At 36.8% G+C, this 15,460-nt stretch overlaps 1 protein-coding gene across 1 annotated transcript; it reads left to right on the top strand.

Moving 5' to 3' along the window:
* Positions 1-1,268: 1,268 nt before the first annotated feature.
* tmem106ba (transmembrane protein 106Ba) lies at positions 1,269-12,256 on the top strand. The gene is made up of 8 exons (XM_037784193.1): positions 1,269-1,416; positions 5,015-5,215; positions 6,686-6,749; positions 6,895-7,054; positions 8,057-8,197; positions 9,023-9,072; positions 9,155-9,208; positions 10,719-12,256. Exons 2-8 carry the CDS (start codon positions 5,023-5,025, stop codon positions 10,837-10,839), a joined length of 783 nt encoding a protein of 260 aa, XP_037640121.1. The 5' UTR covers positions 1,269-1,416; positions 5,015-5,022; the 3' UTR covers positions 10,840-12,256.
* Positions 12,257-15,460: the final 3,204 nt, after the last annotated feature.

A 15,460-nucleotide genomic window follows, 5' to 3' on the forward strand; every position in this document is an offset into this window, starting at 1 on the left:
GTAATGTACAATTATGAGACACTTGAGTATTTCCACTTTATACTCCCACTTCACTGCATTTCAGAGGCAATTATTGTACTTTTTACTCCACATCATTTGTTAACAGTTTTAGTTACTTTGCATATTAAGATTTTACATATAGAAAATATGAAAAACTTCTAGAATATGATGCAAATTTAACTACCAATCGGTATATAAAGTATCAGCCTCACTGTGACCAGCTACAATAGTATCATACTTATTAAATGATAATGTATCAGTAATAATAATCCAATAATATAATATACTGTATAATAATCATGGTGGACTGCAACACAGTGTATAATAATCCAATAACACACATATATATACATATATACATACATCTATATATATATATATATATATATATATATATATATATATATATACACATCTATATATACACATATATACATATACATATGTACATACATATACATACATATATATTTACATATATATACATACATATACATACATATATATTTATATATATATATTAATATAATACTCTAAAGCAGGTCAGACTGGGCTGCTTTTACTTTTGATACATTAAAGGTCCCATATTATAAAAAAGTGAGATTGTCATGTTTTTTTATTATAAAGCAGGCTTAAGTCCTATATATAATACATACAGCCCGTATTCAGAAACTCTGCATTTGAAACAAGCCGTCAGGATTTCTGCCCATTTGTGATGTCACAAATATACAATATTTAGACCCTTTACACAATTTTAAACGTAAACATTCTAAATGTGTCCCAGTTTATTTCCTGGTCGCAGTGTATGTGAATGACATCAGCTGACAGGAAGTACACATGGACCCAAGCTGTTTCCTATAGCAACACAATTCTGTTGCAATTCTGTCAAAATGCACTAAAACGGAGCGTTTCAGACAGAGGGGTAAATACATGTATATTCAGGCTGACAGTATGAGGAAAATAAAGTTGTTTTTTTTAACATTACAGCATGTAAACATGTTCTAGTAGAAACACAAAATACAAGTATGAACCTGAAAATGAGCATGATATGGGACCTTTAAGTAGGCAACTTTTTGTATATAAGTACTTTTTACTAAAGAAACCTTTTCAATGCAGGACTTTTCCTTGTAATACAGTTTTTTTGTTGTTTTTTTACAATTTTTTTTTACATTTATTAAAGTAAAGAATGTAAATATTCCCTCCACCACTATCAGTAAGTGTTGTTGTGGTGGTATCAGGGACCAGCAGGGTGGAGACAGATCCCCTCTCCTCCCCCATCATGAGTCTGTCCAATAGAGACAGAGGAAGGAGGAGTTCAGTCGGTCTTCAGTCTCCTCTGTTGTGTTGAACCCTGAACCACAACAAAGACTAACGGTGCCACAACGAATGACCAACAAGTAAAAACAACAAAACAAGGTAAGAAGGATGTCAGTCTACTGACGGAACACAACAACAACATGTCGTTGTTTACCAGCCTGTACAATAACAACGCTATAATAACCTTATTATGGTGACGCAACTCTGCGGTGCGCACTGTCCTACCGGTGAGCTGCTGTTGTATTCCTGCGATTTTGTTCATTAAATGTCACAATTACGCACCGATATGAAATACTGTTGTGTTGAAATACTAGTTTAAGGAGTAAATGTGGTGTTTGTTGGTGTGGATGAAGGTGTTATAGCAGGTTTAGTCCTGTCGGTACGTTGTGTTCTCGGCTGTGAGGCTGCAGAGGATCAGCTGCATGGCGGCCTGTGATTTCACTGCAGCCTGAACACACAGTACACACAGTGCAAAGTACACTGCGATTACATCCTGCAGGCTGTCTCTGAGTCACAGCATGCGGCATCTCTTTAGTATTTGCATGGTGTTGTTATCCTGGTTGTCTGTGTGTACACAATGTACCATTATAATGCTAGGATTAGATAATAATGAACACAGTGCACTTTCATAGACTAAGCTACTGGAGTTACCCTGCACTATACTCATTATTAACAGTCTCTTCTGCACTATATTCACATTTTAACAGTCTCTTCTGCACTATATTCACTTTTAACAGTCTCTTCTGCACTATATTCACATTTTAACAGTCTCTTCTGCACTATATTCACATTTTAACAGTCTCTTCTGCACTATACTCACTTTTTTTTATAATAATAGTCGTGTATCACAGCTGTTACTCTGCACTATATTCAGTTTTAACAGTTTTCTTCATCTTGTATTTTTATATCTGGTTATATTACTGATGCATTAATGTGTATATCACTTTAATGTTGCAGCTGGTAAAGGTGGAGCTCATTTTAATAAATATATGTACTGCAGGGTAGCTTAAAGGTCCCATATCATGCTCATTTTCAGGTTCATACTTGTATTTTGTGGTTCTACTAGAACATGTTTACATGCTGTAATGTTAAAAAAAACAACTTTATTTTCCTCATACTGTCGGCCTGAATATTACCCTCTGTCTGAAACGCTTCGTTTTAGTGCATTTCGACGGAATTGCAACAGGATTGCTTTGCTAAGCAACAGCCTGGGTGTAGCCTGTACTTCCTGTCAGCTGATGACATTCACATACACTGAAACCAGGAATAAACCTGGGACACATTTAGAATGCTTACGTTTAAAACTGCGTGAAGGGTCTAAATATTGTATATTTGTGACATCACAAATGGACAGAAATCCTGACAGCTTGTTTCAAATGCAGAGTTTCTGAATACGGGCTGTGTGTATTTCCCTGTGGTTTGAGCGTTTTGATACTTTCACAGTATTTATATAGGACTTAAGCCTGCTTTATAATAAAAAAAACATAAAAATCTCACTTTTTAATAATATGTCCCCTTTAACATTAAAATATACAAGTAAAAGTATTCATTAAGCAGAATGGGCCATTTCAGATTCATATAGATTACTGATGCATTAATGTGTATATCACTTTAATGTTGCAGCTGGTAAACGTGGAGCTCATTTTAATAACTTTATGTACTGCTGGGTAGGTTAATAAACATCTATATATTATAATTTAATAGTTGATTTATATTTGTATTAATAATCTAAATGTGACTAGTAACTAAATCTCTAAAATACATGTAGTGGAGGAAACAATATTTCTCTCTGAATTGTTGTGGAGTAGAAGTATGAAGTAGCATAAAATGGAAATACTCAAGTAAAGTAAATATTGTATATATTGTTCCAATTGTTTTAATATTCCCCTATTTTTATATTTCCTTCTATATAAATTGTTCATATTTTATATGCCTGTTTTCTTTTGTTTTGCTTTTTGCACTGTGTTGTATCTTGAGTTTTGTTTTTACTGATGCTTCTTGTTTTTTGCACTATCCCCTTTTCTGCGGTACACTGCAAATTCCCCCACTGCGGGACTAATAAAGGAATATCTTATCTTAACTTATCTCTTATCTTAGTTCAAGTACCTCAACATTGTACTGAAGTACAGTATTTGAGTAAATGTACTCAGTTACATTCCACCGTTGCCATTTCATGCTACTTTATACTTCAACCTCACTACAATTCAGAGGAGGGATATTGTAGCTTTTACTCCACTATATTTATTTCACAGTTTTAGTTACTAGTTACTTTGCAGATTAAGATTTGACATAAAAAATATGATGCACAGTTAACTACCTATACTATAGAAAGAATCAGCTACAATGTTAAAATGTTGATTAAATTATGCATAACGCATCAATAATCCAATAACAATACGTATACCAGTATAATAATCAGTAGTGGAATATAACTAGTAAATTACATTTGGTCAAATACGTAAGTACAAATTTGTATGTACAAAACACATGATGAACTTATAAAACATGATAACATTGCATCATAAGTTCATCATATGTTTTGTCCGTAAAATATATTAAACTACCCAACAGTATATAAAACAATCAGCTCCACCTCAACCAACTACAACAGTGAAATGTTATTTACACATAAATGCATCAGTAATAATAATATAAAATCTAATAGTAAAACACTCACACTCTATGCATTATGAGTACTTTTACTTTTGACTCTTTAAGGACATTTTGCTGATAGCATCGATGCAGGAATGGAGTATTTTCACAGCAAAATATCTGAGTACTTCTTCCACCACTGGGATTGATCTACCTTACAATTCTCAGTGATTAACCATAATCTAGACATACAGTAATATTCAGTTTAAGAGATATTAATGATACAGTACTATCCGTGGTGCAAGAAGTATTTTTAAACAAGTTTGTTTTAGTAAAAGTAGCAAGACACACTAAAGAATACTCTATTACAAGTACTGCATTTAAGATATTACTTTAAATTGTTTAAAATGCCATACAGCAGCTACATTTAAAAAATAAAACATTTGTGCTATAGAAAATGTTGAACATTAGGTCTGTTCTCAATAAATAAACCCTACTAATAGTCACATTTCGACTAAGCATTTAGTTGATTTAAGTGAAAATCCAATATTGTTGTCGTTCCCCGTATGAATATAGGCTCTTAAAACCTTGTGCTTACTAAAGACTTAAGCATATTTATAAATATTATGGTGATGTGATCATCCATTTCCAGTATTCGCTAATGACAAACAGCTCATTCTCCAGAAAAAGATCATCAGTTTCTTTATAAGTTAAAGCCTTGATGACCAAGACATCGCCCAACAGACTAGGCAGCAGCAAAATAATAGTGTTACTGTATAAGAGAATAAATAAAACTATAGTAATGATCATTTTAGAAGGATACTACACACGTATTAGGACAAAGCAATAGTACTGTGTAGAGAATGAAAACAAAAATCACACTCCAAGTCCCAACAGAGTTATTTCTGAACGTATTACAAGTGATTTTTCTTCATGGTTGCACCAGTTGAAGTTTGTTCTCCCGGAAAATGTTTCCTGGAATCCGTCCAGGTCCAATTTCACATTCAAGCAGTTGCGTGGCATGTGGTTTAGTCAGCACATCCTGCTGTACCTACATGGCAGTTCCTCTGTGCTCATGCGGTCCTTTGTGTTTGTGTACAAACAGCTACAGCTATGGGAAAGTTTCATTCTCACTTGGCCAACCCCAAAGACGAGAGTCAGGATGCGCTGACGGCTTCGGGAGAGTACAGAGACGGCGAGGAGGATGGAAAGAACGGAGACGTGTCTCAGTTCCCCTACGTGGAGTTCACTGGACGGGACAGCGTCACGTGTCCCACATGTCAGGGCACCGGCAGAATACCACGAGGTAAAACCTTCCAGATATAAGAAATCATTATGAGTATAAATGTTACGCCTGAATGAAGATCAGTGCCCGTAAAGCCCCTGTAAACTTTAAGTATGTCTACATAAAATTAAATATTCATGACTAAATAAGCATCAATTAGGTATTATTTCTTTCTAAGTTAACAGTTAAAAGTGTAGCTAATCTGCTTCATCGCGAGTGTGTGTGTTGACTGTGCCGTCAGTAAAAGCAAATAACCACACAGCGGTCATGACATTATGATCAAATGTTGATAAACTCTGATTAGTGCGTGGAAATATGTGGCATGATATTTTCCCTCCACGACACAAAAACACAAAATACAGAAATGTCTCATGTAAAATAACCAAAACTTTGGCAGAAAATGCTGTGTTATTGTGAGTTTGCCGGGCCTAGCTGCACTAGGCACCTTCAAACGGAAGATTCTCACTCATCAATACAGAGGAGCTCCTGTAACACTGACGTTAGTAAATTAAAAGAAACATACCAACCAGGCCGGTATGATGTTCTCACTCTCTGCTATTTAGAAGACGTAGTAGAATTTTAAATGTCATGCAAGTTGAGGCTTGAATTGTTCAAGCGTGCAAGCGTCTAACAGGATTTAAACAACATATGGATAGCAGAGCCTGTGACAGTCTATTTCAGCCCCACTTGAAGTTACGTTTACACAAAAATCATGCATGTTGCAGTGAAGATGATATGTCCATATATGCGGCTCACATATGCTTACGAAACTTTAAGTTTATATCAACCCGATCTAAAGTGCTAGTGCATACATATCTAAAAAAAGAATACTACAAAGGTCTGAATATAAATACAAGTGTCACGCTTTTACAAAATTTATAAACTACAGATGCAAATACATAATTGTGTACAAGAAAAATCAAGAGAAAGACTAAATAAATAGGCCGTATTGCCTGCTTTTCCAAGCTTTAGAGACACATTTAGTCAACTTAAAGACATCACAATTAGATTATCTCTACACCAGAATATTTCAGGGTTTAGTCCAGATGTTCCATGAAAGATGGATGCTCTTAAAGTCTTCAAGTTTGTCTAATATAGAAAGGGGGACACGCTTGACGCTTTTTTACAGATCACACAGCTCAAACAATCTATTTTCTGCCGTTGCACCAGCGTTACAAAACAGGAATCCGGTCAAACTTGTCATGTCATTACACTCCAGTGCCAAACACATCTAATTATACAGCCCATGAACTAATTCATCAATGCGTGAAATTAAACTGCATTGTTCATTCAGCGGTTTGTTTTGGTGGATTAAGAATAAAACAATCGTCAGTAAAATATTTATAATTTGAATTGGGAAACTTTGAGATATGGCTTCTTCTCGGGAGCTGTACATTAGTGTTGCACAGTGCGGATCTTACAACATACTCCTTTCTCCATCAAACAGCAACATGACACAGCTTTCCTTTCTGCTCTTTGATTATTCAACAGGTCAAGAGAATCAGCTCGTGGCTCTGATTCCATACAGCGACCAAAGGCTCAGGCCGAGCAGGACGTAAGTCTGCGCCGACCGCTCTTTTTAAAGATGAACTGTGTTCGCTGTGTTGCATGATGAAACTCAATGAACTCACAGTAGCATGATAGACTTTGAAGTCCTCAGCTGGTTTCAGGGTCTTACTTCTCTTTTCTTTCTCATGCAGAAAGCTGTATGTCACGATATCAGTGGCGCTTTGCCTGCTGCTGTCTGGCCTGGCTGTTTTCTTCTTATTCCCTCGCTCTATTGATGTCTCCTACGTGGGAGTGAAGTCTGCCTACGTGGCCTATGATGTGGACAAACGAATCATCTATCTCAACATCACAGTAAGATTGTGTAACCATACTCCCCCTGTCTTAAAACAATGGTGTTTTAAAAGGTTAGTTCAGATTCACCAAAATTACACAGTAACACAAACAAACTAACCGATCGAGGCAGCTTTAGACCAGCTACTCCTGTGTTCTGCGATGCAAAGTTACTGTTTTTGTCAAAGGAGTCTGGTGGCTTTGAAGAGAGCATAGACAAGGACTTCCGTCTTTTTTTAGGTGGCCAAAATACATTTTGCTGCTGCTCTCGTCCACAGCAGTACATTGCTTTTCTTGCATGCGATAACTGCTGTCTGCTTCTCAAAAAGTGGGGGTGTGCCGACCGCCATCTACTGTAGGTAATACACTGACTATGGATAAGTACCTCATACAACCTCCAAAATCTGACCTATCCCTTTAAAGTGGCTATAATCAATATTTCTATAGTAACAATGACTTCTTTTATGTGAACTGGGTGGCTCGTAGTGATGAATACACAGAGAATTATCTTGTCTTTCAGCTCATTGTGTTGGTTTTCTGGCCCGCAGCTTTACTACTCTGGTTCACTCTCACTGCTCTCATTAGTGCTGTTTTTGGCTGCAGCAGGCAGGCAGCTATTTTGAGAAAAAAAAACTTTAAAAAAATGCTCTGTTCGTTACCAGTTAAACACCAAATGGCAGACAGACTAAGCAATTAACTGGTGAATACTGTGGAGCATTTAGCAGCTAAAGAGACAGATACTTCTCCCAGGGGTGGAGACAAAAAACAGACCTAGAAAAGAGTCAATATTGAACTCACATCCACCAGGTAGCCAGAAACTCAACTCCAAATGAATGATTTAATGTGTAAAATAGAAAACTGTTTCCTAAGTTTGCCATATCAACTTAAAATGTGATAATATGTCAGTGTTGGGTGTTTACATGTGGCCGGAAATTTAATTACTGCAGGTTTAAAATGCTAAAAAGTTAACATTGGGTTTTTTTTCCATCAAGAATCTCACCGCTTTCATCTTCTTCCATCCAGAGCACCCTGAACATCACCAATAATAACTACTACACCGTATCTGTGACCAACATCACAGCCCAAGTGCAGTTCTCCAAGACGGTGATAGGCAAGGCCAAGTTTAACAACAGCTCAGTGATCATACCACTGGATGAACGGCAGGTGGGTTGAATACACTTTAACTGTTCACACACACACACAAAGGACTCTACTTATATACAAACCCATGGCTGGTGAGAAAATATATTCATTATTATAAGTTACGGAAAATGAACTTAGATTCTGATGCACTTCAGGTATGACTGCAACTTGACCAGCAGATCGTTGTTACATCCATAGTCACAATACCAAGGAACCTCGTCCAACTTAACACACAGACTTGCTCCAAAAAAAATATCAATGTTTCTCTAAAAATCCAGACTTCAAACAGATGTTTTAAGAACCATTAAAACCTCATTGTCTTAAAGTCTTAGGACATTACTGTGATGGAATTTTCCATCAATTCCTCTCTTATTGGTAGAAAGGTCAGAGTGTTTGTCAGAGTGTCCCTCTGTTGACATTACTGGGTTGGAGTCCTGTCTAGAGGAGCCACCGTTATCTGTACAGCTGTGTCTGTAGTGGAGACCGTAGAGCCAGTCGCTAGGGCAACCAGGGTCAGAGATGCCAGAGGAACGGAGTAAGTCAAAACATGATAAGGGGTAAGACACTGAGCACCAGGGAGGAAGGGCAGAGTTGTGAGGCCTTCACGCAGAGAGCACCTCAATGTGGAGACCTGACAATTGCTCCTTGATCAAGCTTCAATAAACCTTCTATGTAAGACATCAACAGCTCCGGGGCCTCTTCCTTCCTTTAAGTTAACTTGTGTATCAAATATTCCATCACAATTACAAATCTTGGTTTTGTTGTAAGTAGCCTAAATGTGTAATATGTTAATATCTATTATTGTTTTTCTCCTGAAATGTTTTCTATAAATTGTGTTTATTGCAGATCGACTACACTGTTCCCACCACTATTGCTGATGACATGAGTTATATGTTGTAAGTATCTTTCTAAAAGTCATAAAAATGTACTTTTTTACTTGGATCATTTTAAATAACACAACACTTTTTTTTCTTACAGTGGCTACTGCACCTTGCCGACCATTAAAGTTCACAACATAGTGGTCATGATGCAGTAAGTATGACTTCATGTACAACGTAGTTCTTTACTAGTGTTTTACTTAACATATAATCATATTGTTATGTGATATACTGTCATTATTTATTGTGATTTTTATCCTTTCACACATTGATCTCAACTCTGTCCTCCACACTCACACAGTTTCACCCACACATACCGAAGAGCTGCCCAGAAACAACACAGTCCAACAGGAGATACATGGGCCTTTGGGTGCCCTGCTCATTTACACGTCAACGCTGACATTCAAACAGATTGTAAATTTAGCAAAGCAAACACATTCCTCCAGAGCAGAAATAATCCTTATTAGTCGACTTAATCCTCTGTGGTCAAAGACAAATAACAGCTATGTAGCCAAGCACCATTAAACTGAATCCCAGTGGAAGTGGGTACAAAAAAGAAGCAGCTGATATTGTACTTTTGCAATTCAGTGGTTTCAGACACCATAATGCCCCTAAGACCACTTGTGAGGCTTCAGTTTGATGCATTTAATAATAGAGAATGAACAGTTGGCTTTACCAGGAAAACAGAAAGCAACACAACTATAACAAACAGATATGGATATGCATAAACAAGAAGTCAAGGATTATATTTCTTTTGAATGACTGATCATTTCAGCACTGCTTACAGCTCGCCACAGCTAAGCAATGCATTCTTGTTAAGCTACATGAGCAAAGACGACCTTCCAAGTTCAAACTAGCCACACTAAGCTCACATAGAACAAACAAGATAACGTAGATAACAAGCCGGCTGACGTTTTAAGATTATGAACGTCATGGTCATGAGTTAATGTGAAAAAAAACTTCTACTGTTTTAGGAATACCTCCTCCGTTGCGCTTTCTGAGGTTTCCTACATTTTTTTCCTATTAAATGTTTTCCTTATCTGAATCGAGGCTCTAAGGACAGAGAGTGTCATATGCTGTACAGATTGTAAAGCCCCTTAAGGCAAATTTGTGATATTTGGCTATATAAATAAAATTGCTCGACTTGATCTTGTGCAGAAATAAATGCTGCAGCTCCTCCAGACCAACAGAGGTTTCCCGTGTCTTGTGAAGTGACGGGGCTCCGCAGAGAGACACGTTATCGTCTCGTTACCGACCGGGTGCCGGTGTCTCCCTGCTCTCTCCGGCTGCGGGCGGAGAGAGCAGGGAGACTCGCTGCAGAGCCCCGCTGCCTCAGCCTGCGCTGAGGCAGGAAAAGTCAACACTAGGATCAGATCTAAATCATGTTCATGGAGAGACCTTCGTCTGGTCAGCTAACATTACTGCCAAGCAGCTGAAATATAGAGTGATATTGTGGTTTTAACTGACGTGTGTCTCCTCACTGTTTTTAGCGATGCTCGTTCAGGTATATTTAGAGCGAGCAAGCGCGAGCCCGATGTAGTCCCTTTAAATCTTAACCTCTTAAAAAAGGGCAGTTTCTCCACACCATTACAGGATTTAGAAGTGACTGTCTTCCTGCGCTTGTCTCACCTTGTTATCTGATGACACGGTGGTTTATTTTTCAGGGTGACGGTGACCACGTCGTACTTCGGCCACGCGGAGCAGGTCTCCCAGGAGATGTACCAGTATGTGGACTGCGGAGGGAACACCACCTCCTTGCATGGGCATGTGCAGGTCTACCAGTAGAGGAAGCAAAAGAGCCCAGGCATTAAAATACTGCCGTGACTTGAGGGTCTCACAGAGAAAACTGGGCTGGGATGTCTTCTACGTAGGAAATGTTTGCTCAGTGACAATGTAAAGATGGAAGGGACATAACTTTTCTTAAAACTAGTCAGTGGCTCATCCTTTCTTAAATTCCCAACCACTTTCTTCCTTTCACAGGTCGAGCTATTGTTTTGGTTGGTTACTTGTCAAACAGGCTGGTAAAAGCAGACAAACGTACCTGCCACAGCCAGAATTTTGCAGGATTTGCGTCGAGGTTTGCTGTCGTTTTTCACCCTGGTGCCAACAAAAGAGATATTATTTAATATTCACATTAATGGTAGACATTCCCATCAGGTTTACACTTTCACTCCTTAACAATTAATTTACTGGAAGCTGTGCTTTCCGATATGATGCACTTTAACCTTATCTACAGATATTAATAAGAATATTATATGAGTGCCCTCTAGACCACTTTTAATGAAAAATACAACAGCTAAGGTTCAAGAGTGAAAACCACTGAGCTGTTTCTAACCACCTCTGTCTGCCCTCTTTTCCTTTCTCTCTTTATTTTGTTTCATAAAAATATAATTCTTGATATTGTGTAGTGCATTAGATGACATTTTACCTTGTGTCATTTGTTTTTTTTGGAGTTCTTTATTTTCATTATAGGTAATCTTTTCTTATGTTAAGCTATCGTCACCTGAGTGATTTAAAAGTAGATGCGACTACTATGAAGAAGAGGTTATAAAAACAACTTTGTAAAAGGGATAACTTTTATTTTATTATTTCATAGCAAATGTGAAAGCATTAAAGTGGGCTATAAAATACAGAAATGTGTAAATGTAAATGTAAAGTATGTGCTTTCTGGTGTGCTTCAAAACATGTTGTATCAAGAATCATTTCATCACCCTTTTAATGAGGTTGTTCTATTTTTTTGTTTGCTCTGGTGTCATTTGCTTTAATGTGTTATGCTATTTTTTAACCCACTTTGCATCTACTAACTTGCATCATGAGTTGACTGGTGTTCTTGAGTTTTGAAATTACATACTTTTGTCACATGATATCATTTAGGATTGGCTTTTTCAAACAGATCATGTGATGTACTGAATGTTGTCTGACAGGAGATTCCCATAACAACTAAATGCCCAAAATATTAATTATTTAAACGTTTCTGATCTTAGTTAATTTGTGATCGCACAGGTACAATAAAATTAAATTTTTCTGGCCGTGATTGCAACTTCTACAGTCATCATGAGAAAACTGTAACCCTAGATCCAAACCTTGTTTCTATTTGACGATGGCAGTGTAGATGTGAATACCTCTCTGTTACATCCACATAGTGGTTTTCTGTTTTTCATGCATGAAGCTGAAAATAAAATCATTTTGAAAGTTTTCTCAATTTCTTGGGTGTGCTTGTAATATTCTCTGTGCACACTAGGTGGTGCCGAACGGTCTGCTAAACTACAGTCTCACTCACCTTGCTGCTGTTACTGTTGTTACTGTTATTTTATTACATACTTTAATATTTATGAGATAATTAAAGTGACCTACAACCACATCAATGATGTTAGACACAGATCAACTTGCGAAATTGTATGTCTGAACAACATGACTACAATATTTTTTTTATTATGATAAAAATGTTTCAGCAGAGTTGATATTTATCAGGTGTGTTACTAACAATTAGAACAAAATTATTGTCTATCTATTATATAGTCTATCTCAATCAAAAATGTTGTTTACAGAATTAATCACTATTAATTTAGGGGAGTACAATTGTGATCACCAGTTCTGATCTTTTTTTATGTTTATTGTAGGGCTGCAACTAACAAATATTTTCATTTTCAATTAATCTCACAATTATCATCTCAGTTAATATTTAATCATTAAAAAAATGAATCTAAAAAATAGCAGAAAATAGCAACAAAAAAAAAGTTTCCAAGACCCAAAGTTAACATCTTCAAATCTCTTATTTTGTCTGACCATATATAATAATAATAATGATAATAGAAGAGGAAAAAGAGTAAATATTCACATTTGAGAAGTCGAAGCCAGTGAATTTTAGGCAAAAAACAACAACATATTTTTAAAGTTAATCATCAGAAATAGTCACTGATTCATTCAATTTGCACACGCAGCAAAATGCATTCATAGTTGTGATGAGGAAGTCAGTAGAACAGGAACTTCAAGTCATGTTTGGCAGACTATATTTAGAGCCCTGCCAGTAGTGGGGCTAATAAGGGAAATTAGTGGCACGAGAGGAAACGGCATAACTTACATAAGATCAAAATCAGTTTAAATCCTTTGGGAGCATAATATTAAGCAAATTTAATATCAATCTGATCATTAGATTTAGCTATTTATTGACTACAAATTAAAAAATTTCAATCACTTTAATCTTACTGGTAGAGGGTCATCACCTTGAATCAAAATGCCAGGGGACATTGGTAAAAGACAAAAGATAAGGGGGGGAAACAATGACAATGTGGCCAGGTATTGTCCAGATAGGCCAAACTGCTGAATGAATGGACAGACCAGCTGAATGACATCCATTGGCCCACCACTAAAGGGTATAATTATTTTGTTTTTAAATAGCAATAATCCACTTATGTTGTGGAAGACAGTTCACTATTACCTGAGGCCATGTAGAGTACAGTAAGTACCCAGAAAGAAACTAAAAACCATGTGTTACAATGTGTTACTCAGTACAGGCTCTCATATACTCCTTGCCGGAGCTAGAAGCACAAGACGTCTCCAGTGTATCGCGGTATGTTCACATCTGTTGCACTCATTTAAACAGTAGTTCACTTCCTCTCCGAGATCCAGGTCAGCGGTTTGGACCAGAGCTTCACTGGGATACACATGGCCGCCAACACACACACATATACACAACCAGTAAGCACCATCACTTTTCTCTTTGTCTGAGCATATACTGTAAGCTGACACTTTATTAATGTTCTGTATGAGAGACATTTTTAATCAAATCCCAGCCAGTATATTAGCGGGCCAATCAAGGATATATCACCTTTTTACTATCTTTTACTGTCACTGTCAGCTGATATAACATTAACTAGTTAGATTTAGTCAGAAATAATAATAATAATAGGCCTCAATAATTCCAATATTTTGTCAGTTATCTTCTAATATGTTGTGTTTTGCTACCATTTATATATTCTTTTATGTTCTTGTGTCTTCTTGATATGTAATTGGTCTCTTCTTCAATATCAAAATGTTTTTTAAATAAGCCATATTATGATTGACTGGTGAGTGCTTCCCTGCCTTCTACTACATAATGGGAATTAAACCAGCCCACCTACGCTTGAGTATTACTAGTAATAAGTTGGTCAAGTACAGTACATGAATGAATACATCACAATGTGTTATCGCTGTGCAAATAAACTGAACACAGGTCAAATAATTATGTGACTAAGTGCTAAACTAATTCAGTCTTAAGTTCACCATTTGTTTGGATCTAAACAAAGTAGAGCTGCAACGATTAATCGATTAGTTGTCAACTAATAAATTAATCAACAAATATTTTGATAATCGATTAATCGGTTTTGAAAAGTCAAAATTCTCTGATTCCTGCTTCTTAAATATGATGATTTTTTTCTTTTCCTTCTGGTTTCTTTACTCCTCTATGACAGTAAACTGAATATCTTTGAGTTGTGGACAAAACAAGACATTTGAGGACGTCATCTTGGGTTTTGGGAAACACTGATCGACATTTTTTTTTTTACCATTTTTGTACATTTCACAGACCAAACACATTAAAAATAATCGTTAGTAGGAATATCTCAAGCTAAGCTGTCTGCTAAGCGTTTCAAAGCTTTGTCTCTCTGCCACGACTGTTCAACAAACCAGTTTTTGAATCAGTGTTTGCTGTTTAGGTCAGTACACATCCAGAGTGACTTGCAATGAATATGCAGTGGTTGTGATTCAATTTCTAGCTTTTGGACTCTATACTTTAAAGTTATATAGGATAACCCGTCTGACTACTTTGCAAACTGGCAGCCAGGATACAGGAACTTTGCATCAACTACCACTGTAGGTTATGACATACAAAGAGTTGAAGGCTTTTTATTGGAAAAATGGTAAAAGTTATTTTTTAAGCAGAAGCAAGTAATCATATGGAAAGCTACTTTCCTGTGAGCTCTCGGTCAGTAGGTTTCACTGTACAGAGGCCCACCAGAGAAGACAGCCACATCCGCCATTGATCTGGTTGTGTTATTGCCATTACGGCAGACCTTCCCCTCACCCCATACTTCATATAGACCCAGCACTTCCTCTCACCAGGTAAAAGGAAATGGCTTTTCCACATGTTTTCTACATGAACACATATTAAAACAAGTCTTGCTTTCTGAAAATAAGAACCTAGCCGGCTCCACGCTGAATCTTTTTTTCTGCCTGTGGTTTCCCTTCACAAAAATACTAACACTACAGTTTGTCCACTGGAAGTGAACAATATCATGACTGACTGTGATCACATAATGAACGATTAAAACCTTACAAAACTGCATATCTTTTCACTTACCTTTAGTGTTAATACGCCATGCAAACAGATTTTCTTGAACAGATCTGCCTCTGGGATTTCTGCCAATAC

Source organism: Sebastes umbrosus, chromosome 11 (genome assembly GCF_015220745.1).
Source record: "Sebastes umbrosus isolate fSebUmb1 chromosome 11, fSebUmb1.pri, whole genome shotgun sequence".
Classification (NCBI taxonomy): domain Eukaryota; kingdom Metazoa; phylum Chordata; class Actinopteri; order Perciformes; family Sebastidae; genus Sebastes; species Sebastes umbrosus.